This window comes from Selaginella moellendorffii, unplaced genomic scaffold (assembly GCF_000143415.4).
Source record: "Selaginella moellendorffii unplaced genomic scaffold, v1.0 SELMOscaffold_57, whole genome shotgun sequence".
Classification (NCBI taxonomy): Eukaryota; Viridiplantae; Streptophyta; class Lycopodiopsida; order Selaginellales; family Selaginellaceae; genus Selaginella; species Selaginella moellendorffii.
The window spans coordinates 459,867-485,892 of NW_003314318.1; the positions used below are offsets into that span (position 1 = coordinate 459,867).

Here is a 26,026-nt window from a genome sequence, read left to right on the forward strand (position 1 = left end):
TCTGGCTGCGGACCATCACCGCGTGGCGCCCATCGCATGATCTTGCCGCTGCTTTCCACGCTTCAAGAACAGCTACAGGGACAGTGCTAAGTTCTTCACGAAGGACAACTGCATCGTGGACAGCAGCGGCAAGATCATGCGATGGGCGCCACGCGGTGATGGTCCGCAGCCAGACTGCCTGTGTGCAGTCTCGGAGGACAAGCGTTGCATGCTGACTCGCTCCGCACTCCATAGGACACTCTACCTTGGGAATCACTTGGAAATCCAAGTATCTAGTGATGGTAGTGTTGCGCGAGCTCAAGGTCCAGATTATAAGCCTCCCCTTATTGCTTTATTAGTACTTGCCAACAAAAGCTACATGGTTAACAAGGATGCCGGGTTTGATTTGAAACTCGAAGAGTTTATGAGCGAGTATGTGATCGATTTTGGTGATTGTGGCCTGGTCAAGCTGGGTACTACCTGAATTTTCGCTCCTTCAAGATGAAGACCTACGTCTCCTACGACATGGATGCCGGGACTTGGGACAAGACACTTCAAATACAGATATCGCTTGATTGACTTATAATTTAAAACGCCATGATCCAATGCTTGGTCAATAAGTTAAATCTAAGAGTCCCTGTGATATTTCGGTCCCATGGCGAGAGAGAAGCAGTGAAGGAGATCTTAAAAATCGAGATAACTACTGTGCTTTTGTAACTTGATTCTTATCTTCACAGTTCATGATGGGTGTTTCCATGGAGCACACCGTCCTGAATTCTGATCGACCCATTTGTGTTTGTTCCACCCCAGGAAGTCCTGCTGCTTGTGCGCAAAGTTCTTCAAATAGTGGCTGGTTCTTTGAGAACTTGAAGGATCCCGTTTCTTTTGTAGTTTGTCAAACTCCGAGCCTTTGTCCAGCTCCACACGGTTTGGCAATTCCGGCGATGGACACTGCCGCTGGAGATGACAGGTATCTGGCGGCTTGCCAGTTTTCGTATGAGATACACTGGCTTATCATGATCCTGATTGTAGCTCAACTCAAATTGCAACACAAAGCTACTATTGCGTCCTTCCATCGATTCGCTTCTCACACAGGGTAGTAACTCATTTCGTGAACAGGTGCTGATCGTGTTACTTCTAGTCATGATGGCTACTTCTTTTGTTTCCCACCAAGCCTCTGAAGAAAATAAAAAACTGTTTTTTCTGAATCAGCAAACTTTAGATGCTACAAACATTCAGTATATGATCTTTCTTCCTGGCTTGCACTTACACCACCAATCGGTATAGAAAGTTGTGTACGACCAGAAAAAGCTCCAGAACCACCAGCGGCCTCTGTTTCGTAAGATATCTCCGCTCACTTCTTGTCTTGATGACGTTAGAGCCACCTTCTCTCCAGCCGATGAAAATCTGCCACCAAAGTTCTATCACTCCCTACGGGGAGCATCACGGAGTGTTAAGCCACCGGCTTCAAGTTTTGATCCATGCCTGCGGCAACTTGATCCCGTCCACTGCACGTCCTGATGCATTTGCATCGAAAGCTGGAACTCAGTGAGGCAGGAGCTCTCTCTTCCTCCTCCCCCACCTCCTCCTGATCACCGAGAGGAAGTAGAGAACGACGAGGAACAGCAGCGCAACCAGCAGCCCGGCAAGGATTGGAAGAAGCAGCGGGGTTGCTGCCACAGCCGTCGCTTGCAAGTTGAGATCATTGGAGGAAGCCAGCTGAAGATACGCATTGCTGCTGCTGCCGCCACCTTCACCTTCCAATAGCGAGTTCAGGAAGGCATCACTGCTGCTAATGCCTTCTCCTTCAAATAATTCGATGAAATCACTGGCACTGCCGCTGCTGCTGCCCACCCCGACGTCATCCACTAAACTCTGAGAGCTCGATATTGAAGTCTCTTTGGCTTCTTGAAACGTTTCGGTGTTGATCCTCTTGGCCTTCCCACCATCCTCGCCCAAGCTTCGAGGGAACCACCGCCACATAAAAGGTGGTGGCGATGCTGGTGGTGGTGAAGCATTGCTACTGGCCTCCTTAGTGTCACCAGTGCCGCCAGCCAGTAACTTCTGAGATGGAAATCCTGTGGCTGCATGGGACTTTAGCACCTGTTCAAATTCAATCTTAGTACGAATATATCTGATTCCTGTCAGCAGAGGCATACCTTGTCAGATGACTCCTCGGCCATTGCTGCTGCAAGTTCTTCACTGTTCTTGTATGGAAGCCTCCTGTGCATTCCCACGCCATTGCCTCGCAAGCTCCGCCAAAAGACTGAAGCTGGTGTCGATGAAACATCAGCTTGCCTCAACAACTTTCGAGATCCTGCTGCCGCATGAGACTTTAGCACCTGTTCAGTGTAGATCTTAGTACGAATACATATCTGATTCCTGTCAACAGAGACATACCTTGTAGGATGACTCCTCGTCCATTGCTGCCATAAGTTCTTGTCCTTCACTATTCTTGTCTGGAGGCCTCCTGTGCTTTCTCATGCTGCTGGTGCCATCGCCTCTCAACCTCTGCCAAACGACTGAGGCTGGTGGTGATGAAACACCGCCTTGTTCTTCCCCATCTTGTTGAGCGCTCAGTGGAGCTACGAAGCGATCCACCCAGCGGAACAGAGAAGGTCCATTCTCGTTGGAGACGAAGATAGGAGGACCTGGCGGTACTTCCAGAAGCATCCGTCGGGAACTGGTAACTGGGACTCGATGCCACCCCAGGAAGTTTTTGAGTTCTTCCCATAATTCCTGGGACGTCACCTCGTCCTCCTCCAAGCCCGCGTTCAAAAGCCTACTCCACATTTCTTCCTTTATCGACTGAAGACTGGTCGGTAGCTTCCAAGTCCACTCTCCAGCTAGCTTCTTAAGTTCCTCCACCTCCATATGCAAATCGGCTCTGGACGGTAGCTGCACCGACGGGAATGTCCAGGTCCGAAAGAAGCTCTGGATATCCTCCCAGCTCAGGTTGTCGTCGTCGTCGTCGATTGCAAGCGTCTTGCCACTGAGAGAAGTATACCGAACTGAATCCTCAGAGCCAGCCATGACCGCCTCTAGCTGCAAGAAAAGGTTGGTGCGGTTCCAGGCAAACCATTTAAGCTCTCGAGTTACCTCTTGCGAATCATGGTTGTCATCCTCGAGTACAGGTAATGGTGGTGGATCGTACTCGGGAACACTTGATGCTGCTGCGTGACTAACTGCCTCGAGTTGCGAGGGTGGTGCTGGCGAGGACGAATCCTCCAGCTCGATTGGAGCAACCGGCTGCAAGAGAAGATTAGCTACATCTGGAGTTACCTCTTGCAAGTCATGCTCGTCATCCTCCTCGAGTACAGGTGCATCATACCCGGGAACACTTGATGCTGGGTCACTGCTGGCGATCACTGCCTCGAGCTGCGAGGGCAGTGCTGGGAAATCCTCCGCTTCCTTGTCCGCTGTTGCTGCAGGAGTCTGCCCGCACGCGAAAAATGTCAAGGAACAAGAAAAAATGACAGAAACGAGCGAGCTGTACACCTCAAGGAGGAGGATCTTCAATCCGCTTGCCTGTGCTGGAGCGCGTCGCAACCAGGAGAACGCCAATGCTAGAGCTTCCATCGCCGCCAATATAATAGGGCAGGGTTACTATGGAAAGTATCGATTTAGAAGATCGTGAGAGACAAGGAATATATGTAAAGAGATTTGCTTGGATCTTGCGAATCTGAGGATCATCGGCGGTACTACTAATCTTAAGAAAACCTCATTTCTTGTTTCGTCCAAGGTAGAGAAGAACCGCAAAAATCACTACGGACAAGATGTATGCCTCAAATTTTTCCAAAAGTGGACGAATGTAAGTTTCGCTTTTCCTTGCCTTTCCATGGATGAGACTTTGGTATACGTCGCCATTTGCACTTAGGACCCACCCAATTTCCATCGTAGATCGATCTTTGAAACGTAGAATCACGACGAGAAGAGAAGAAGGGATTTACGATCGTTACTTCATTCATTTTCGGTTTTATACAAACCATCTCCACCTTTGGAGGAGTTCCCTCGTTTTCCTGATGAAACTACGCCTTATGCTTTGCCCAGGCATTGCTGTAGTTGCCACATTACTTTGGTCACGCTTATCATGTTAATCACTCGGTAAGTTTTCCTTCTTTTTGGAACCATCGAGCTGGCGTATACTTGTCATCGGTTCTGTTCACGGAAGGAAGAGTTCGTCATATGCATATTCACGAAGAAGAACCACAAGTACGAAGTGAGGCGCGGGGTGGCCGGCCTGGGACTGGTGTACAACGAGCTCGTCCACATGTCCCTGTACCCATATCTCACGTACATGTATGTGGTAGCTCTTGGGGCCCCTTCCTCGCGGGGAACTGTTGCGACTGGCACGTATCTGATGCAGAAGAACACCGGGAGGTAAGTGTTAGACCTCTGGAAAATCCCCACGGCGTGGCTATTCGAGCAGCTGCTGGTGGAGTTCCTGGAGAACTTTATCCGCCGTGAGGAGGTTTTGGAACGAGCAGAGAACGCCGCCGCCGCCAACAACGAGGCAGCTTCTGCTGAGGAGGGAGTTCGAGGAGGACTTGATGGTGGCGGACAACGACGAGCTAGGAGCTGGCTCGTCCGTGAGCGAGGACGATTCTCTAGGAAGTATCGAGAGACGGGGATCGCCTACATGCTCGGCCACGGCGACGTGCGAGCTCGGAACTCGTTCTTCCTCAAGGAAGTGCAAGCATTCCGCCCGGCCATGTACTCCAGCTTGAAGAGCGGACAGTGGTAAGTTCTTTGCGGAGGACAACTAGATCGAGGACAGCTCATGCGATGGTGGCGCCGCACGGTGATTGTCCGCAGCCAGACCGCCTGTGAGTAGTCTCGGAGGACAAGCGTTGATATATTCCAGACATGAGAGGAGGCTCTACGTTTGGAATCCTTTTCTCGGGGAGAGTGGGCTGATTACGCCTTGCCCAACAATGCCAATCTTGTAGCTTGGAAATTCAAGCTCTATATAGTGAAGATACAGTTTACAATTTTATGGTTGATCCATACCTTTACTTTGACTGAAAACAAGCTGCATGAAGGTCTCATGACCATTAGTCTCGTGGCCAGGCTTCCCAAGCATGTCATGAAAGTGATATAGTTTCCTGAGCTGCAAGAACGGTAAACTATGCATTTGATTTTGTGATGCAGTAAAGAAAAATGGCACGCGTTCCATATTCACAGTTTACGATTATTTCCAAAAAGAATCAGTCACGGTTTCACCGTGTTTAATGGGTGTTTACCATGGAGCACACCCTCCTGATTTCCCCATTGTGCTTGTTCTTCCACCCAATGTATCCCATCTTCACCATCGAGGCCGCAAACTGCGACAAAAAATCGTGCTGCTTGTGCGCAAAGTTCTTGACGTAGTGACTTGTTCTCGAGTCCTCGTTGAGAACTTGATCCGACGTGAGGACCCCGTTTCTCCTGGCCAAGTTCTTGTAGTAGCTGTTGTCGAACACAAACTCCGAGCCTTTGTCCAGCTCCACACGGTTTGGCGACCCCGGTGCTGGGCACTGCCTCCGGAGATGCGAGAGGTATCTGGGATTGATGGTCGGGTCCGGCTTGCCAGTTTTCGTAAAGTTGTCCAAACGATTGCTGAATGTGGCGCAGCCGGCGGTACCAAGAGTGTGACCACCTGTGGTTTGCAAGGGAGTAGCGTTAATGCCTACTTACAAACTGGAGGGAAAGAGATGGAAGTTGAAATCGATTCGTACCTGAGAGAACGACGAGGTCCTGGACTGACAAGCCGCGCTCCTTGAAGTTTTGAATGAGAGCCGACGCATCGCCAAACGGGGATGGTAAGGTGTTGCCACGTTCCTGGCTGGAAACTCTTCCGTCGTAGCGTCCGGTTGGGACTTGGTAATACTTTCCTCCAAGCTGCAGTGACAACGTCTTAGGACTTGATTCAGCGTTTCTAAAAAGATGCTAAGCTTACCATGACGGTCGAGTCTCTGGCAGCTATGGCCAGAGTGTCGGCACAGGAGACAACTCCAGGACAAGCTGCTTCCAACCTCTGCTTTGCTTCCTCAATCATCTCGAAGCCCCTGGCGGACATGAAGTTTGGAAGGGACAATTTTTCCACTTTAGTTCCGTCGGTGGGAGTTGAGTCGAGAAGAATCGATCCATCACAGCCCTGGAGACCAGCAAAGTTAGAAAACCAGAATTTAAATCTTGTAAAGCTACTCACGTCGACGAAACAGTCGTGGAAGTGCAAGCGAAGAACTCCTGCTGGTATCGTCCTGTCCCAACCGGCGTGCTTGCTTAGAGTGTCCCTTATGATCCTCTCGGCCTGAGGACAAGATCTCGAGTAGCTGTGGTAGCCATGCTTGCGTCCTCCACTCTCACCGTGAGCCAAGACACCCAAGCTCAGTGACAGCAGCAGGAAAACCAAAACGCTCCCTCTCCAAGTTTCCATCCTCGCTCTAAACTTCTTCAATCACTTGGCACTTCTTCTTCCTCCTCGAATTCTCTTGGCAGTGATCGATGATCCGAAGATGAGCGTCGTTCCTTGATGAAATGAGCCACTGATACAAGGCTCTTATAGTCCAAGTTACTCGTAACTTAGTCGTCATAAACCGTGTCTGCTGCCTCTGATGACTGTTTCCAGGCTTAAAAAACCCATTGACAAGGTCCAAATCCAGGGAAGCTTGCGCTCATAGATTTGACGAAGTCCAAGCTCTGCACGAGAAATAGGAAAATCCAGCCAACTAAAGTACGAAAGAAAGGTTCCGAAAGGACGTACTTCTGTAGGCCGCGTTTTCTATTGCATTTCCAAGCTTTGACTTAGTTCTGTTTGTTATGTTTTTGCTTTTGCTTTTTCTTCTTCTTCTTCATGATGTTCTTGCCCTTCTTATTCTTCTTGTTTTTCTTCTTTTTGTCTATGACAGGAGCAGCAACGGACAGCGACGAGCTCGGCCCCGCTGTTCTCTTCATCGATTCCTGGAGTGAGCCATCGCAAAGATTTTGGACCAGAAAACACTTTTAAACGATCCATGTCTGTACCTCCTCAGAGTCCGAAAAAGAAGCAACGTGACGGATCTTCAATCCGGTGGAATGCTTCCCTGGAAACAACACACAAGAAAACGAAGAACATCGTAAGACAATACATATATTTGCTTTAAGCTTACCTGGATTAACAGCGGCTTTAGCATTGAGCACTGCCCTCTCCACGATATCTGGATCCAGCGAGCTGAGACTACCAGGCTCCTTGAGCTTCCTCTCCAGGAACTTAGCCAATGCCGCAGCTTTGTTGGTGGTGAGCGCTCCCCCTGGATGAGCCAGCCTTGAATGTCGTCAAAAACACCTGCGATTTCCCTGTGGATTGCACGCATACCTAGGCTGCGCATTTCCCGATCGATCAGGATCCTGCCGCAGCGGCGCAAATTTGCTGCCGCGCAGCGCCCGCCGCTCTGCCTCCGTGAGCTCCTCCATTTACCCTAAGATTTCGAACTTTAGGGTTCTTAACAAATCAGGGACAGCATATCCGCAAAGCATCTTTTAAAATTTAAAAACCATCCTTGATTCCCGTTGTGGAAGATGGTCCACGCAAAGCACGCCGTAGCACGGTAGTTTTTTAATCCCGTTGGATTCTTACCGCGGTTTAATCACCCACCTAACAGACAGTATATTTCCATTACCACCAACAACACCGTGTCCTATATTCCATTGGTCACGGGCTATGGACCACAGTACGGCCGCGAATCTCTTTACAATCTCGATAACAGAATAAACGATCCTACCGGTATATGCTGTCTCCACTGACGGCAGTGGCAGCCTTCGCTGGAGTTTTCTCGCTTCCTTCCTTTCGCAAAGCCTAGCTAGAGCGCGATAGAAGTGATAGAAGTGATAGGAGAGAGAGAGAGATCGAATGAGAAAGAGAGAGGGGAGAGCGTTTGCGTGAGTGAGAGGGACGAGAAAGAGATGGACAAGAAGAACAGGGATGATGTGTCGTCAGGAATCTTGTGCGCGGGCGTTCAATGCAGATTTTCCGTCGCCGATCGCCGCCGCGGCGGCTAGGCGCTGCCGCCGATGCTGCATTCTAGGAGCTGGCGAGGTTTTGCTGCGATCCGCGGGGAGCATTTGGTTCTAGAGGCGAGCGCGGCCGAAATTTCGTGGCGATGGATCCCGAGGTGTCGTCTGTCGGAGGCAACAGCTTCATCGACCTCAATCCTAAGGTATGGATGGATCTTTGCTGCGATTTCGGGGCTGCCGCGGCGCCGAGAATCCCCAATTTCGATCCGGACTAACCGATGGATGGTTTGTTTCTTGTTCTTGGCAGAGCTACCGGAGGAAATCCCTCAAGGCGGTGCTGCTCTTGGCGTACCAGAGCTTTGGTGTGGTCTATGGAGATTTGAGCACCTCTCCTCTCTATGTGTACCGGAGCACATTTTCGGGAAAGCTCCAGCTCCACGAGGACGACACGGAGGTTTTGGGGGTTCTCTCGTTCATCCTTTACACCCTGACACTCATTCCTTTACTCAAGTATGTTCTCATCGTACTCCGTGCTGATGACAACGGCGAAGGTGGGTGGTGGTGGTGGTGGGTTTTTTTGATTCGTAGCAAGGTTGGAGAGGAAAATCTCGAGAGATAGATAGACTTTTAGGAGAAGTTTTCTAGTTTTTCCGGATCACTCTCACTGGTTTTGGTGTTTTGTCCTTCTGTTGCAGGTGGAACATTCGCGTTATATTCACTGCTGTGCAGGCACGCAAAGTTAAGCCTCTTGCCAAATCAACAGGCGGTTGACGAGGAGCTATCGACTTACAAGCTCCAGAACGTCAGGGAGAGCTATCGTGGGGCAAGGATGAAAGGGCTCCTGGAAAGGCACAAGAGCCTCCGCATTGCTTTGCTGCTAGTGGTTTTGCTGGGGACGTGCATGGTGATTGGTGACGGGGTTTTAACTCCCGCCATCTCGGGTAATAAGCTTTGCTTTTCCTCTTTTTTTTCAATGCTGTCTGTAACTAATGGACGGCTTTCAGTTCTATCTTCTGTTTATGGCATCAAAGTGGCTGTCGATGACCTCAACAAGCGTAAGGCCAACCTTATGCTTTTCTTGTCAGTGAGACTTATGCTGTCCATTTTCTTGTTGGCTCGCAGACGTAGTAGAACTGATCGCCTGCCTCATTTTGGTGGGGCTTTTCGCGCTGCAGCACCATGGCACGCACAAGGTGGCATTTATGTTCGCTCCCATAGTGCTGGCCTGGCTATTCAGCATCGGCGCCATTGGAATTTACAACATCGCTCGCTGGAACCCTCACGTCGTCCGAGCTTTATCCCCTTACTATATGTACAAGTATTTCAAGAGAACCGGATTCGATGGCTGGATATCTATGGGAGGAGTGCTGCTTTGCATCACAGGTTTGCTCAATTATACGATATACAACGCTCGTCCGCGGACTGAAGCACTCTACTTTTGCAGGCACAGAGGCCATGTTTGCAGACTTGGGACACTTTTCTGAGCTGTCTATCCAGGTGAGAGCTGTGATTCCCCGAGCTGAGATCACTGTGTGTATTTGTGTTTGCAGATTGCTTTTGGCTGTGTCGTTTATCCTTGCCTGGTTTGTGCTTATATGGGCCAAGCCGCCTATTTGTCTCGTAATCACAGCGACATTGAGGGCAGCTTCTACAAGTCGATCCCAAGTATGTCATTGTCCCACTGTTGTTATTGAATACTTATGTGTTGCTGTCACAGAGCCTGTTTACTGGCCAGTTGTCGTCATAGCAACACTTGCGTCAGTGGTGGGGAGCCAGGCAGTGATCTCAGCAACCTTCTCAATCATCAAACAGTGCATGTCCTTGGGCTGTTTTCCAAGGGTGAAAGTCGTCCACACATCAAAAGACATATATGGACAGATCTACATTCCCGAGGTTAATTGGATACTGCTCATCCTCTGCCTGGCAGTCACTCTGGGCTTTAGAAGCACAATTTTCATCGGCCACGCTTATGGTACGTTTGTATGAAAACTTCGTGTTTGTGTTGAAGACTTATCCTCGCAAATGTGTCATCATCGCACAGGACTTGCTGTCATCACGGTCATGTTTGTGACGACGTTCCTCATGTCACTGGTGATTGTGATCGTATGGAAGCGGAGCATCATCCTTGCCATCATCTTTTTCATGTTCTTCGGCACGATCGAGCTCATGTACGTCTCATCCGCGATGCTCAAAGTACACGAAGGCGGCTGGGTGCCGCTGGCGTTATCCGTGTTCTTCGTCGCGGTCATGTACACTTGGCACTACGGCACGGCGAAAAAGTATGACTTTGATCTCCAGAACAAGGTCTCTATGAAGTGGCTGCTCACTCTTGGGCCGAGCCTCGGCATCGTCCGTGTCCCTGGGATCGGGCTCATCTACTCGGAGCTCGTCACTGGCGTCCCCGCGATCTTCTCCCACTTCGTCACCAATCTTCCGGCCTTCCACCAGGTGCTCATCTTCGTGTGCATCAAATCGGTCCCAGTTCCCTACGTCCGGCCAGAGGAGAGGTATCTCATCGGCCGCATCGGTCCCAAGGAGTACAGGATGTTCCGGTGCATCGTGCGCTATGGCTACAAGGACGTCCACAAGGACGACAACGATTTCGAGAACCAGCTTATCTTCAACGTTGGCGAGTTCATCCAAACCGAGGCGTCGAGCACTTGGGCCCCGTCGAGCAGCGACCACTCGTCCGTTGACGGGAGGATGACGATGATGGGATTGCCGCTCCAGTCCAGCATCAAGATGGTAACCTCGGGGCTGGAAGACAGTGACAAGCAGTCGATCAGATCTCTGTCCCTGGGCACGCCAGAGATCGAAGCCTTGCAACCAAGGAGGGTGAGGTTCGAGCTGCCGAGGAGCCCGGAGCTGGATCCAGACATCCGGGCGGAGCTGACGGAGCTGTTTGATGCCAAGAACTCGGGGGTGGCGTACATGCTGGGGCACTCGTATGTCAAGGCCAAGCGTTCCTCGTCCTTCATGAAGAAGTTCGTTATCGACGTTTGCTACAACTTTTTGAGAAAGAACTGCCGGGGACCGGCTGTAGCACTCGACATTCCTCACATTTGCCTCATCGAGGTGGGAATGATTTACTACGTCTGAAAAAAAAAAACTTTGAATCTCAATGTAAAACCGATTCAGAGTTTTTTCTTTTCTTTTAAAAAAGGTCTGAAATCAAACTCCCATGTCTGTAACTCTATTGTACTGTTCAGCTGCAAATCTTTGACAGCAATCCCATTGGCAAAGGATGTGGGTACTCAAGACTGAAGACTGGAGGGATTAAGAGTGATAAGTTTTCAATTTGCGTCCGTTGTTTTGTTATCTCATTCTTTCAGTTGAGCCCTCAAAAATATGTATTATTATAGAGTACAGCAGCAGTGTTAATGCTAGGTCCTACTATATGTAGCCCTAGAAAATTGCAAAATATGGTATATGGAGGTAAATCTTACTGGGACACAAATCATGGTCCTTGGCCAACCAGTTATAAAAAGACTGCTTCTGCCAATTGTAATTTAGTTATTTATAAATCAAAGTTTCCTAATAATGTATTATGGGCGTCTGATATAAATAACCATATATTATGTGGAAAATAGAAATAACTTACCTATATTAAATACTCCATGATCTGAAATTGGCAGCAGCACAGTTCTAGTCAGGCTATATTTGAAGTTACAAAGAAATCACGTACGTCAGGTTGTAACAAAGGCTCAGCCAGCTTCAGATGAAATTGTCAATCAATGGCTCCATTTCAAGAGGGATGACAAATGGTGGTCTGACCGTATATCAAATTAGTTACAGTATTTTCTTTGGTTGGCCGCTTAAGATCAGGATCAAAAATAAAATTACTACAAAAATTATGTAGCTATTATTGTATATAGGTCAATTTAAAATTTGAGATAAGCTAGATCTAAACAAACACAAATCTAAGTAATCTTCAGGAACAATCAAAGGTGCCTTCACTAAATATGCATATTCAATTAACCCAAAAACATATATATAGAATTGAGTGGTCAAATATTGCATTGTAGCTCATATCATCCCCTCATATGGAAGGCAATTAAAGTTCTTGGTTAATGGGTGAAAATCTAAAAGAACATCAAGAGGAAGCATCAAATGAATTTGTAAGTGGTGCAACTTGCTTTTATAAAGTGTTTCAATTGTTACATATATATAATTTTTGGAGGATTATAATGCTAAATCTCATAAACTTGTCTAACTTGCTAAAACACTCAATACAAAGAGTTGTTAGACAAACCATATATTTGTAAAATTGGGAAAACAAACCAATATTAGATCATCTACTTTATACTTTATAGATAAGTTGTAGTGCCATTGTTGTCCCACTTGTACATAGCCCAAATGTTAAATAAACTCCTCTTAACCTAGTGGAAGAATGTTTATTAAATTCTAATATGATAATATAGTATTGTGAGTGCATGGAATATGGAAAGGGAATACAGAAATATGCATATCAATTAGCCCAAAAACCCTAGCTTATATACAGGAGTGAGTGGTCCGGATTGAAACCAATCCGACAGCTACTAAAATCCCACTACGCTAATATTAGTATACGGCATCGTAGCCGTACACTTGGCCCTCACATCATCCCCTCCTCTCGGAATAATGGAAGGCCGTCAGGGTTCTCTTGTAGATGGGCCGGGATCTGGAGGAACGTCAGGAGGAGGCATCGGTGGATCTGTAGACGGTATTAACTGCTCCTGATCCCTTTGTATGAAGCGTTTTAACTGCTGCACATGCACAATCTCCGGAGGATCGGCCTGTTGAATGTCATGCCGAACCTCATAAACTTGTGGTCCAACTTGCCGCAACACCCGATACGGTCCTTTCCACTGCGCAAGGAGCCCCTTAGATAAACCACGTACTGTAAGATGGGGAAAACGGACTAACACCAAATCATCCACTTTGTACTCTGCAGGTGGACGATGATGGGAATTGTAATACCGTTGTTGTCCCACTTGTACGCGGCCTAAGTGTTCAACAGACTTTGCTCGGACAAATGGAAGAATGCTTGTCAAATATTGATCCCATGACCTAGCATTAGGAGCTCGTGGCAATCGCGAAGGTAAACCCAACTCTGTTGGTAATATTGGATCATGACCATATAGAAGTTTATATGGTGAAGCACCAACAGAACTCTGCACCCCTGTGACATAGGCATACCGAAGAGACGGCAAATAACCATCCCAATCCGAATGCTGAAAGTTCACATACTTCGCAATCATCCCTTTGAATGTCCGAACGAGCCGTTCCACCAGACCGTCTGATTGTGGATGATAAGCACTCGTAAAAGTATGGCGTATCCCCAACCGAGATGTTAAAACATGAAATACCTCAGTCATAAATGCAGAACCATTATCCGAAAGAATCCGCTCTGGACAAGAATGTTGGAACACCATTCGATTGAGGAGGAAGTATCCAACAGTAGTTGCAGAGGCACTAGCAAGAGCACCAACTTCCACCCAACGAGTCAAGTAGTCAGAAGCAATAATAACATACTCATTGCCAGCAGTCGATCGTGGAAAAGGTCCCATAAGATCAAATGCCACCAACTCAAATGGACGAGAAACTACAATTGACTCCAACCGTCCTTCCGCAGCACAAGGGGGAGTATTACGAGCTTGGCACCAAACACAGCTACGCACATACCGGATAATATCACATCGCATCTCTGGCCAATAGAAAGATCTGCGCAGCTTCTCGGTGACACGACGGTGTCCCATATGACCACCTAGAACAAGAGAATTATGGTAGGCATGGAGAAACCGCGGAATAAACAGCGAAGGCACCACCAGCCGTAAATGACCATTAGGATCCGTCCCCACAAAATAAAGAAGGCCATCTTCAAGGCGATATTGAGAATGTAAATGCTAGAAAGGCAAATCATCAGCAAGTGATGCAGGATTCTCAAACCCATCTCGAAGCCTTCGAATCCACGGCTCAATCTTTTGAGCCTCGCAAACCTCATCAAGAGAAGGTAGATCTTGCTCTGCGCCCTGTGGACACTGAACATCAAGGACAGTAACCGCCGACAGCACAGAATCCTCATCTAGAAAATCCACAAATGCTGGAATAATAGGTTCGTCAGAAACATGAGAAGTGAGTGGAGAAGGAAGAGGAGCTCGAGAAAGGGCATCAGCATCAGCCATAGAACTCCCTGGGCGATGAACAACATCGAAATCATATATCTGAAGCTTCAAAACCCATTGAGCTGTACGACCAACCAGGTTCTTCCGCTTCAATAATGAAGTAACAGCAGCATGGTCACCTTCAAGTAACGTCCGAGAACCATGTAGATATGCATGAAGTTTCTCGAACCAGACTGCTGCTAAACACTCCTTCTCTGTCGTGGAGTAGTTCATCTCCGCTGGTTGTAATGTACGGCTTATGTATGCAATGGGATGGCGTTGACTAGGCACACTCGAGTTCTCTTGCATCAACACACCTCCAAGACCAATGTCAGAAGCATCCACGCACAAAATAAAAGGCCGAGTGTAGTCAGGATATGCCAAAACCGGAGGAGTCGTCAATAGCTCTTTGAGATTCATGAACGCCCACTCACAATCCGGAGACCAGATGAAAGATGACGTTGATGACTTCAGCAACGCTTGCAATGGTGTAGTGCGATCGGAAAGATGATCCACAAAACGACCGAGATACTGCACCTTACCCAAAAAGCGCTGCACATCATTCACACACTTCGGAGTAGGGAACTTTAGAACGGCTACAAGTTTGTCAGGATCAACTTGCAAACCCTCACGAGAAATACGGTACCCAAGATAAGTTGTGTCCTTGGACCCAAACACGCACTTTGACCGCTTCAGCTTTAAACCAACGTCGCGCAGCCGATCCAACACTTTACAAACATCACGAACATGCTCCTCCCACGTCCCCTCCGAGTGGATCAAGACATCATCAATGAAGTCAGCCGTCACCTTCGGCATATCGCAAAGAACCTCGTCCATCATCCGCTGAAAAGTTGCTGGAGCATTGTTCAAACTAAACGGCATCACCAAGAACTCGTACAGACCAAATGGTGTACAAAAAGCAGTCTTAGGAATATCTTCTTTGGCCATCGGTACTTGTCAATACCCAGAAGCAAGATCTAGCTTGGTGAACCAACGACTTCGCCCCAGACGATCCAAGAGATCAGTAGTGTGAGGAAGAGGGTATACGTCTGGGATCGTCACTTCATTTAACGGACGATAGTCAATGCAGAAACAAATACTACCATCAGGTTTCGTCACAAGATGAGGTTCACATGCCCAAGGACTTCGCGACTTCCGAATAACACCCTTCTCCAACATCTCCTTGACGTTTGCACGTAAAATCTTGATCTCCTTGGGTGACCGACGACGAATAGGAACCTTGATTGGATGAGCATCCCCAGTTGGAATGGGATGACGTGTGGCAATCTTGGCCCCAGACGATAGGTCAAATTCAAAGAGATCAGAATACTCCTTCATGAGCCGGTCAACTGCTGCAACACAAAGATCATCGGAGGGATCGGGAAAGGGAAGAGCAGAACAAGATGGAAACATAAGAGGAAACAGTGGGGGAACAAAAGTAATGGAAGCAGAGGTAGAAGTAGAGGGACGAAGAGGTACGGAAGTGAGAGGAATGGATAAAACATAAGGAAGTATGAGACAAGGGGGAGAAGCCTCAAAATCACACTTGGCATGATTGCGCTGCAACCAATCCATACCAAGAATGAGGTCAAAAGCTTGACTCGGCACCACCCGCAACGACTGCAACTCAAGCTCGAGATCGCCCACACGCACAACCAGGTCCGCCTCATCTTGTGCACATGCATGTGTACGGCCGTTGCCATAAAGAATGAAAACTGGATCCGCCGCACGACGCAAGTGTAGACGACAACATGTGGCAACAGGTCGAGCAATAGAAGATAAACTCGAACCTGTATCAACCAACACGGAGAGAAGAATAGGAGACCTCTTGTTATAAAAACGAGCTTGGAAAGTAAACACTGGATGAACCGGTGCCGAGTGAACCCCTTGATGATACTCCCGAAAGAAAGATGGAGGGGTCACTAACTTATTCGCGCAAGGTCCCTCCATTACTCGCGCGACTCCTCGTTTCCCGAATGCACCTCGGTATCCAAACCTTCCACCGCAGCAACACCAATGGGACGTTGCTGACGCCAAGGTCTCCACCCAGGAAATGGAGGTCGCCAATCCGGAAAGCGCCGACAATGCCGATAAGTATGACCAACTTCATCACACGCCCAGCAACGAACATCACGGCCACGACCACGTCCTCGCCCTTGTCCTTGGACTCGAGTAGCAGCAGCATCAACTTCCATGGGAACAGGACCATCACTCATAGGAAGTGGGGCTGAAGGACGTGTAGCAAGAAGTGGAAGAGGCGACGTCTCATAACGTTGTGCCAAGCGAAGAGCATCGTCAAGAGTGGCAGGAGCAAGTGCATGCACAAGTCCGACAAGATCTTGACGAAGTGCTGGCCACAACATTCCTAGCTTGATCCGCTCCGACATATTTGGCTCCGCACGAAGCAAAAGACTTCGGAAACGAACGCCAAATTGCATCACCGACTTAGATGGCCCTTGGCGAAGATGATGCAATTGTTGGAAGGCATCATCACAATCATCGGCATGTCCGAAGGCGCGTTTGAAGACGTCCGAAAGAACACTCAAATCGCCACGAGTGGCGGCGCTCAATCCATTGTACCACTGCAATGCCGTCCCTTGGAGACATGTGGGGAACTCACGCAAACGTCGAGCATCATCCCAAGAATGATATGTGGTAATCACCGTGAAGTGATCGAACCAATGGTACACATCATCCCCAGGACTCCCACGAAAGAACTCCGGCCGAACGCGAGGATTGGCACCAAGAGCAGGAGGAGTTGTACCATGTGCCGTGAACGCCGCCATCAACTAAGTTTGGTTGTTCAATTGCAAGCGCATAGCATCAAGCAATTGAATCAACTGCTGCTCTAGAGTCAAAGGAGGAAATTGCGGATCGGCCATGAAGATGAATGGAAAAGAAAGAGCAAAAGAAGAGAAATGACAAAAAGCTGGAAAGAAATGGTAGATCTAGACAATGCAAAAAACTAGATCTAAACCAAAATCCTGAAAGGAAAGAACAAAAGAAAGGAAATGGAAAAAGCTAAATCTAGACAATGCAAAAGCTAGATCTAAACCGAAATCCCAAATCCAAGCACTCCCCAGGGACAATCAAAGGTGCCCCTCAACTCCACCAATATGAGTGCATGGAATATGAAAAGGGAATACAAAAATGTGCATATCAATTAGCCCAAAAACCCTAGCTTATATACAGGAGTGAGTGGTCCGGATTGAAACCAATCCGACAGCTACCAAAATCCCACTACGCTAATATTAGTATACGGCATCGTAGCCATACACTTGGCCCTCACAGTATCAACAACTTTTGGCAATTGCAAAAATAAACTCAACTTTATTAGCAATATCAAATCATAACTATATAAGAGTTTATATGGTGAAACAATAATAAACATTTATACGTCCATATTGAAGAGATGACAAATTACTATCCCAATCCAAATATTGAAAGTATGTACTTCATGATTATCCCTTTGAAGGTCCAAATAAAATGATTTACTAAACTATTTATTTATGGATGATAAGCATCCCTAATTGAGATGTCAATACATGAAATGCTTTAGCCATAAATACAAAACCATTATTTAAGAGAATCCACTTTAGAAAAAAATGTTAAAACACTACTTGATTAAGGAAGAAGTATTCAACAATAATTGCAAATACATTAGTAAGAACACCAACTTCCACCCAATGAATCAAATAGTTAAAAGCAATAATGATGTACCCATTGTTAATAGTTGACTATGGAAAAAGCTTTATCAAATAAAATGCCACCAACTTAAGTAAATGGGAAATGATAATTGACTTCAACTATTCTTTCAAAACATAAAGGAGAGTATTATAAGCTTAGCAAAAAATGTAGTTATATATATACTAAATAACATCACATTATATCTTTGGCCAATAAAAAGACTTATGTAACTTTTTAGTCATACAATAATGTCTTATATACTCAATTAAAATAAAATAGTTACGGTAAACATGGAGAAACTATAACAATAAAAATTGTAAGCACTACCAACTACAAATGATATTCATTAGGATCAGCCCCCATAAAGTAAGAAAATGTTGTAATCAAAGTGATATTGAAAATATAAATACTAAAATGGTAAATTATTAATAAGTGATGCAAAATTCTTAAATCCATCATAAAGCCTTAAAATCAATGATACAACTTTTTGAGCCTTATAAATCTTATCAAGAGAAGGTAAATTAAGCTTCATATTTTGTGAATAACACCAACTTTCAACAACACAAAATCATTATTTAGAAGATCTATTGATGTTGGAACAACTAGTTTGTTAGGAATATGAAAAAAGAGCAAAAAAAGGAGAAAAACTTGAGAAAAAGTTTCAACATCAATTATAGAACTCTTAGAGCGATCAACAACTTTGAAGTTATATATTTAAAGCTTTATAGCATACTAAATACTACAACTAACTAAGTTTTCCACATCTATAATGAAGTGATAACAGCATAGTCACTCTTTAGCAATATCTAAAAACCATGCAAGTATATATAAAAAATTTTAAAATACTAAACTATTGCTAAATAATTCTTTTTTATCATAGAGTAGTTCATCTCTATTGGTTATAATATACAATCAATATATGTGATGGGATAATATTGACCAAGCACATTTGTACTCTTTTGTGTTAACACGTCTTTAATACCAATATTAAAAGCATTTATACGTAAAATGAAAAATCAAGTGTAATTAAGATATGCCAGAACTTAAAAATTTATTAACACTTTTTTGAGATTTAGAAGTGCCCTCTCACAATCCTTAGACCAAAAGAAAGATATTATTGACAACTTTAACAATAAAAAATGATTAATAAAATAACCAAAATATTGTAACTTACTTGGGAAACATTATACATCACACTTTGGACTATAGAACTTTATAGCAACCAAAATCAACTTGTAAACCTTTGCCATAAATGTGGTACCCAAAATAAATTATGTCATTAAATACAAATATGCATTTTGATAATTTCAACTTTAAACCAACATCCTGTAGTGAATTTAATACTTTGCATATATCATGAATATACTCCTCCTACATCCTTTTAAGTGTATTAAAACATTATTGATGAACTCAATTGTCACCTTTAATATATTTCCATCATTTAGTGAAAAATTTATTAACTTAAATGGCATCATAGAAAACACATATAAACTAAATTTAGCTTTGGGAACATTTTCTTTAGCAATTTACGTTTGCTAATATTTAGAACTAACATTCAATTTAGTGAATTAATAACTTCACGCCAAATAATTTAAAATACCAATAATATGAGGAATAGAGTATATATTCAAGATCATCATATAATTTAATGGACAATAGTCAATGTAGAATTAAATATTACCATGAAGTTTTATTACAAGATGAAATTCATATGCCTAAAAACTCTAAGACTTTTAAATAACATTTTTCTTCAATATCTCTTGCTTGTAAATTTTTTATCTCTTTTAGTAATTAATATTAAACATAAACTTTGATCAGATAAATATCCCCAATTGAAACAGAATAATACATTGTAATCTTGGCCCTAGATGATAGGTTAAAGTAAAAAAGATCAATATACTTTTGCTTGATCCAATCAACCATCATAACACAAAGATTATCTAAGGGATCTAGAAAGGTAATATAAAAACAAGAAAGAAACACAGTAGAAAGTAATGGGAAATAAAAGTGATAGAAACAGAAATAAAACTAAAGGGATGAAATATAATAAAAAAAGATAAGAAGATAATAGAATAAAAGAGGTCATATTTTATACATGTATATAGTATTATAGTAGATTTTTATCTCTTTTTCCTTAAACCAATTGAAAAGAAGCAATTGCTTAATGACAAAACTTTTATATATCCCCCAAAGGTTTTAAAAATCCACAGGTGACAATGTATTTAAATTTCATCCCATAATCATATACATTACAAATGTATATCATTAATCATATAGTATAAACAATGTTCATCTTCTAGCTAGTGTTATCTACTCATTAGTTCTAAATCTTAGCAATGCTATCCTAGAAAAAGAAGGAAACATTTATAAAATTGATTATTTTTTATGATATTTATATTTAATTATGACTTAAAGTAATTATTATCTCATTGTGAGTATCATGAACATGTTCAACCTATAGTTTTTTAAAATTAACCACATCCACAATTCTAATACCTAATAATTAAGATTTTGAGATTCATAATTGAAAATTAAGCTATCTTTTATTGTAATGTTAATTTTTTATATATTCTTACATAAACATTTACATTTTTTATTAGTAGCTACTAGTTAATAATGGTATTTACTAGTAATAATGTTTTTTCTAAAATATCTGTACTAAAATAAATTTATATGATAAGTGTTTAAATGAAATTGATAGATATAATTTTATTATTTTTTCATTATTATAATATGTTATAACCCATCTCAATAATATATTACTAATAATTCTAAATATATATTTAGAAATACTAATAATAGCTGAAAACCTTTAAAGTAAGATGTGTATAAACTCCAAAATTTATGAACCTTTACTTTAATGATATTTTGGAGCTCTTATTAGTTTTATAATAGTATAGTTTTTATTAACTAAACTTCTGGTATGTGTTACTAAAACTTCTGATATAAAAATATAGTAATTTATCCTCTGTTGAAATATTTTTCACCATAATTGTTGATTAAGAAATATGAACCATAATTGTTTAAAGAAAATAATATTAAAATTAAAAAATAAATATATACAATAGTTTGATTATAATTTTAATAATGATATAGGTGAATTAAAATTATATTTTGTGAGTAGAATATGGAAAGGGAATACAAAAAATATGCATATCAATTAGCCCAAAAACCCTAGCTTATATATTAGAGCAAATGAAACCAATTCAATAGCTACCAAAATCCAACTAAGCTAATATTAGTATATAACATTGTAACTGTACGAACCTCACATCATCCCCTCCTCTCGAAATAATGGACGACTATCAAGGTTCTCTTGTAGATGGGCCAGGAGCTGGAGGAATGTCAAGAGGAGGCATTGGCAAATTTATAGATGGCATTAGTTGTTCCTGATCTCTTTGTACGAAGCATTTCAACTGCTATACATGCATAATTTCTGGAGGATCGACCTGCTGGACGTCATTCCGAACCTCATAAACTTGTGGTCCAACTTGTTGCAATACTTGATATAGTCCTTTCCATTGAGCAAAGAGCCCTTTTAATAAACCATGTACTATAAGATGGGGAAAACGGACTAACACTAAGTCATCCATTTTGTACTTTACAGATGGATGATAACGGAAGTTGTAGTGCCATTGTTGTCCCACTTGTATGCAGCCTAAGTGTTCAGTATACTCTACTTGGACAGTGGGAAGAATATTTTTCAAATACTAATCCCATGACTTAGCATCGGTAGCTCATGGCAATTGCGAAGGTAAACCCTATTGGTAATATTAGATCATGACCATATAGAAGTTTATATAGTGAAGCACTAAAAAAACTCTACACCCCTATGACATATGCATACCGAAGAAAGGGCAAATAACTATCCCAATCTGAATATTGAAAGTTCACATACTTCGCGATTATTCCTTTGAATGTCCAAACCATTTAACTATGGATGATAAGCACTCGTGAAAGTGTGGCATATCCCCAACCAAGATATCAAAACATGAAATGTCTCAACCATAAATGCGACCATTATCTGAAAGAATCCGCTCTGGACAAGAATGCAAGAACACCACTTGATTGAGGAGGAAGTATTTAACAATAGTTGCAGAGGTGCTAGCAAGAGCACCAACTTCCACCTAATGAGTCAAATAATCAGATGTAATAATAACATATTTATTGCCAACAGTCGATCGTGGAAAATGTCCCATAAGATCAAATGCCACCAACTCAAATAGATGGGAAACTGCAATTGACTCCAACCATCCTTCCGTGACATGAGGGGGAGTATTACGAGCTTGACACCAAACATAGCTATGCATATACTGAATAACATTACATTGCATCTTTGGCTAATAGAAAGATTTGCACAGCTTTTTGGTCATATAACGATGTCCCATTTGTCTGCCTAGAACAAGAGAATCATGGTAGGCATGGAGAAACTGTGGAATAAAGAAGGAAGGCACCACCAGTCGTAAATGATTATCAGAATCTGTCCCCACAAAATAAAAAAGGTTGTCTTCAAGGTGATATTAAGAATGTAAATGCCAGAATGGCAAGTTATCAAAAAGTGATGCAAAATTCTCAAACCCATCTCGAAATCTTTGAATCCATAGCTCAATGTTTTGAGTCTTGCAAACCTTATCAAGAGAAGGTAGATTTTGCTCTACATCTTGTGAACACTAAACATCAAGTACAATAACCATCAACGGCATAGAATCCTCATTTAGAAAATCCACAGATGCTAGAACAATAAGCTTGTTAAAAATATGAGAAGAGAGTAAATAAGGAAGAAGAGCTTGAGAAAGGGCATCAGCATCAGTTATAGAACTCCCCAAGTGATAAACAACATCAAAATCATATATCTGAAGCTTCAAAGCCTACTGAGTAATATGACCAACTAAGTAATGGCAGCATAATCACCTTCTAGTAATGTCTGAGAACCATATAAATATGTATGAAGTTTCTCAAAACCCCAGACTACTGCTAAACACTTCTTTGTACTGGAGTAGTTCACTTCCACTAGTTGTAATATATGGCTTATATACATAATGGGATGGTGCTGAGCAGGCTTTCTTGCATCAACACACCTCCAAAACCAATATCAAAAGCATTCATGTGCAAAATGAAAGTTCGAGTGTAGTTAGGATATGCTAAAACCAGAAGAGTTGTCAATAACTCTTTGAGATTCATGAATGCCTGCTCACAATTTGGAGATCAAATAAAAAATGATATTGATGACTTCAGAAATGCTTGCAACAATGCAGTGCAATCAGAAAGATGATCCACAAAATGACTAAGATACTGCACCTTGCCTAGGAAGCGTTGCACATCATTCATACACTTTGGAGTAGAAAACTTTAGAATAACCACAAATTTGTCAATATTAACTTGCAAACCCTCACGAGAAATACAGTACCTAAGATAAGTTATGTCTTTAGACCCAAACACACACTTCGACCACTTCAACTTTAAACCAATGTCTCATAGCCGATCCAACACTTTACAAACATCACGAACATATTCTTCCTATGTCCCCTTCGAGTGAATCAAGACATTATTAATGAAGTCAATAGTCACCTCCAGCATATCACAAAGAACCTTATCTATCATTTGTTGGAAAGTTGCTAGAGCATTGTTCAAACTAAATGGAATCACCAAAAACTTGTACAAATCAAATAGTGTACAAAAAGCAATCTTAGGAATATCTTTTTTGGTCATCGGTACCTGCTAGTACTCAGAAGCAAGATCTAACTTGGTGAACTAATGACTTCTCCTCAGACAATCCAAAAGATCAATAGTGTGAGGAAGAGGGTACACATCCGGGATCGTCATTGCATTTAACAAACAATAATTGATGCAGAAATGAATACTCCCATCAGGCTTTGTCACAAGATGAGGTTCATATGCCTAAGGACTTTGTGATTTTCAAATAACACCCTTTTCTAACATCTCCTTAATGTTTGCATGTAAAATCTTGATCTTTTTGGGTGATTGACGATGAACAAAAACTTTGATTGGATGAGCATCCCTAGTTGGAATTGGATGATATATGGCAATTTTGGGCTCAAATGATAGATCAAATTCAAAGAGATCGGCATACTCTTTCATAAGCCAATCAACTGCTGCAACACAAAGACTGTCGAAGGGATCAAAAAAGGGAAGAGCGGAACAAAACAGAAACATAGGAGGAAGTAGTGGGGAAACAAAAGTAATGGAAACAAAAGTAAAAGCAAAGGAACAAAGAGGTACAAAAGTGAGAGGAATGGATGAAATATAAGGAAGTATGAGATAAGGGGGAGAAGCCTCAAAATCATATTTGGCATGATTGCGTTGCAACCAATCTATACCAAGGATGAGGTCAAAAGCTTGACTCAGCACCAGTTGCAATGATTGCAACCCAAACTTGAGATCACCCACACGCATATCTAGATCTGCCTCATCCCATGAACATGCATATGTACGGCAGTTGCTATAAAGAATGAAAACCAATTCTACCACACGATGTAAGTGTAGATAGCAATGTATGGCAACAGGTAGAGCAATAGAAGATAAACTCAAACTTGTATCAACAAACATGGAGAGAATAATAGAAGACCTATTGTTATAAGAACGAGTTTGGAAAGTAAACATTGGATGAACTAATGCCGAGTAAACCCCTTGATGATACTCCCAAAAGAAAAATGGAAGGGTCACTGACTTATTTGCGCAAGGTCCCTTTATTATTCATATGACTCCTCGTTTCCTGGATGCATCTCGATATCCAAACCTTCCACTACAACAGCACCATCAGGACATTGTTAATGCCAAGGTCTCCACCCAGGCCAATCCGGAAAACATTAAAAACACCAATAAATGTGACCAACTTCATCACACATCCAGTAGCAAACATCACGGCCACAACCATGTCCTTGCTTTAGTCCTTGGACTAAAGCAGTAGCAGCATCAACCTCCATTGGAACACGCCCATAGAAAGTGGAGTTGAAGGATATGCAACAAAAAGTGGAAGAGGCGACATTTCATAATATTTATCAATATGTTGTCGAACTTGTGCATGTAATTGCTCTAGCCACCCTTGATGATGCTCTTCACTTGGCATAACGATTTGCTTCGATATATTTGGCTCCATATGAATCAAAAGACTTTGGAAATGAATGCCAAATTGCATCACTAACTTAGATGGCCCTTGACGAAGATGATGCAATTGTTAGAAGGCATCATCACAATTGTTGGTATGTCCAAATATGCGTTTGAAAATGTCCGGGAGAACACTCTAATCCCCACGAGTGGCTGTGCTTAAACCATTATACCACTGCTACACTGTCCTTTGGAGACACGTGGGAAACTCATGCAAACGATGAGCATTTAAAAACTTCTGGATTTTCTAAACTGGGAGGAAAACGTCCACACAAGATTTTCCTAGAAGGTTTTAAATCTAAACTAGTTCTTAAATCTAAAACTACACTACGAGAAGAGTGCACTTACTTGCTTGTGCCAATCCAAGTCGAGATTGTGAACATGAGCATGAAGGTGCTAGTCCCACACCTTTGTTCCCTTGAAAGCGGTGGGTAAGTAAGATATTGATATGAAGAGCTCACAGGATAGAGCAAACCAAAATGATCAAGAGGTCATATTGCTGAAGAAATTATGGCCAGGAAAGTGTTACAAGTTATATTATGGTGGCCAACACTCTGGAAAGATGCCACTCAGCATTGTCAAAAATGTGATATATGTCAAAGAACGAAGTTTCCACTGAAGAAACAAACTTAGGAACTCAATCTAACAATAGCATTGGAACCCTTCCAGCATTGAGGACTTGATTTCATTGAACCTATAGCAAAAAGTAGCAAAGGAAATCAATACATTTTAGTTGTTACCGACTATATGACAAAATGGGCAGAAGCTCTACCACTAAAGAAAGCCACAGTGAAAAATACAGCCAAGTTTCTCTACAAAACAATTATAACAAGATATGGATTACCGCAAGAAATTGTTACAAATCGAGGAACACATTTTTTGAACGAGACCATCAATATTCTCATCAAAGAATTTATCATCAACCATAAGAAATCAACACCATATTACCCACAAAGTAATGGACAAGCAGAATCAACAAACAAATCACTCAAAAGCATACTCAAGAAAATAGTCAAGACAAACCTTAAAGATTGGGATGAAAGAATATCGAGGAAAATTATCAATTTTGCGTGTGGGAAACTCACATTTGAAGAAGAAGACTTTGCCAAAGCTCTTCA

The 26,026-nt window shown here is 42.9% G+C and overlaps 4 protein-coding genes across 6 annotated transcripts; 1 reads left to right on the plus strand and 3 right to left on the minus strand.

Annotated features, from left to right (window-relative positions):
• Positions 1–1,157: 1,157 nt before the first annotated feature.
• LOC9654754 lies at positions 1,158–3,568 on the minus strand. Of its 2 annotated transcripts, XM_024688286.1 has the most exons (5): positions 3,478–3,568; positions 3,079–3,414; positions 2,380–3,024; positions 2,139–2,321; positions 1,158–2,082 (listed from the first exon to the last, which is right to left on the minus strand). In XM_024688286.1, exons 1-5 carry the CDS (start codon positions 3,556–3,558, stop codon positions 1,525–1,527), a joined length of 1,803 nt encoding a protein of 600 aa, XP_024544054.1. In that variant the 5' UTR covers positions 3,559–3,568; the 3' UTR covers positions 1,158–1,524. The 2 variants fall into 2 exon arrangements, with proteins under 2 accessions (XP_024544054.1, XP_024544055.1); XM_024688287.1 differs by lacking the exon at positions 2,139–2,321.
• A 1,562-nt stretch (positions 3,569–5,130) lies between these two features.
• Positions 5,131–6,405, minus strand: LOC9654755 (cationic peroxidase 2). The gene is made up of 4 exons (XM_024688289.1): positions 6,170–6,405; positions 5,918–6,115; positions 5,697–5,859; positions 5,131–5,617 (listed from the first exon to the last, which is right to left on the minus strand). The coding sequence occupies exons 1-4, from the start codon at positions 6,395–6,397 to the stop codon at positions 5,208–5,210; spliced, it is 999 nt and encodes a 332-aa protein (XP_024544057.1). The 5' UTR covers positions 6,398–6,405; the 3' UTR covers positions 5,131–5,207.
• Positions 6,406–6,523: 118 nt separating this feature from the next.
• LOC112351088 lies at positions 6,524–7,429 on the minus strand. The gene is made up of 5 exons (XM_024688290.1): positions 7,316–7,429; positions 7,110–7,264; positions 6,985–7,043; positions 6,725–6,921; positions 6,524–6,660 (listed from the first exon to the last, which is right to left on the minus strand). Exons 1-4 carry the CDS (start codon positions 7,411–7,413, stop codon positions 6,766–6,768), a joined length of 468 nt encoding a protein of 155 aa, XP_024544058.1. The 5' UTR covers positions 7,414–7,429; the 3' UTR covers positions 6,524–6,660; positions 6,725–6,765.
• Positions 7,430–7,723: 294 nt separating this feature from the next.
• Positions 7,724–11,144, plus strand: LOC9654756 (potassium transporter 7). 2 transcript variants are annotated; one of them, XM_024688285.1, is made up of 9 exons: positions 7,725–8,156; positions 8,261–8,504; positions 8,649–8,894; positions 8,958–9,008; positions 9,076–9,336; positions 9,398–9,450; positions 9,504–9,618; positions 9,671–9,925; positions 9,995–11,144. In XM_024688285.1, exons 1-9 carry the CDS (start codon positions 8,100–8,102, stop codon positions 11,050–11,052), a joined length of 2,340 nt encoding a protein of 779 aa, XP_024544053.1. In that variant the 5' UTR covers positions 7,725–8,099; the 3' UTR covers positions 11,053–11,144. The 2 variants fall into 2 exon arrangements, with proteins under 2 accessions (XP_024544052.1, XP_024544053.1); XM_024688284.1 differs by having other exon boundaries at positions 7,724–8,156; positions 8,649–9,008.
• The last annotated feature ends 14,882 nt before the right edge of the window (positions 11,145–26,026 follow it).

Bases quoted from the DNA above. Each gene is read 5' to 3' on its own strand.
- LOC9654756 (XM_024688284.1), top strand. From the start codon at position 8,100: ATGGATCCCGAGGTGTCGTCTGTCGGAGGCAACAGCTTCATCGACCTC. The intron at 8,157-8,260 runs GTATGGATGGAT...TGTTCTTGGCAG, and splicing joins TCATCGACCTCAATCCTAAG to AGCTACCGGAGGAAATCCCT. The intron at 9,009-9,075 runs GTAAGGCCAACC...GTTGGCTCGCAG, and splicing joins TGTCGATGACCTCAACAAGC to ACGTAGTAGAACTGATCGCC.
- LOC9654755 (XM_024688289.1), bottom strand. From the start codon at position 6,397: ATGGAAACTTGGAGAGGGAGCGTTTTGGTTTTCCTGCTGCTGTCACTG. The intron at 6,116-6,169 runs GTGAGTAGCTTT...GCTGGTCTCCAG, and splicing joins TCCACGACTGTTTCGTCGAC to GGCTGTGATGGATCGATTCT. The intron at 5,618-5,696 runs GTACGAATCGAT...TGCAAACCACAG, and splicing joins GGACCTCGTCGTTCTCTCAG to GTGGTCACACTCTTGGTACC.
- LOC112351088 (XM_024688290.1), bottom strand. From the start codon at position 7,413: ATGGAGGAGCTCACGGAGGCAGAGCGGCGGGCGCTGCGCGGCAGCAAA. The intron at 7,044-7,109 runs GTAAGCTTAAAG...TGTTGTTTCCAG, and splicing joins TAAAGCCGCTGTTAATCCAG to GGAAGCATTCCACCGGATTG. The intron at 6,922-6,984 runs GTACAGACATGG...GGCTCACTCCAG, and splicing joins CTTTTTCGGACTCTGAGGAG to GAATCGATGAAGAGAACAGC.
- LOC9654754 (XM_024688286.1), bottom strand. From the start codon at position 3,558: ATGGAAGCTCTAGCATTGGCGTTCTCCTGGTTGCGACGCGCTCCAGCA. The intron at 3,025-3,078 runs GTAACTCGAGAG...CTTTTCTTGCAG, and splicing joins ACAACCATGATTCGCAAGAG to CTAGAGGCGGTCATGGCTGG. The intron at 2,083-2,138 runs GTATGCCTCTGC...GAATTTGAACAG, and splicing joins CCGAGGAGTCATCTGACAAG to GTGCTAAAGTCCCATGCAGC.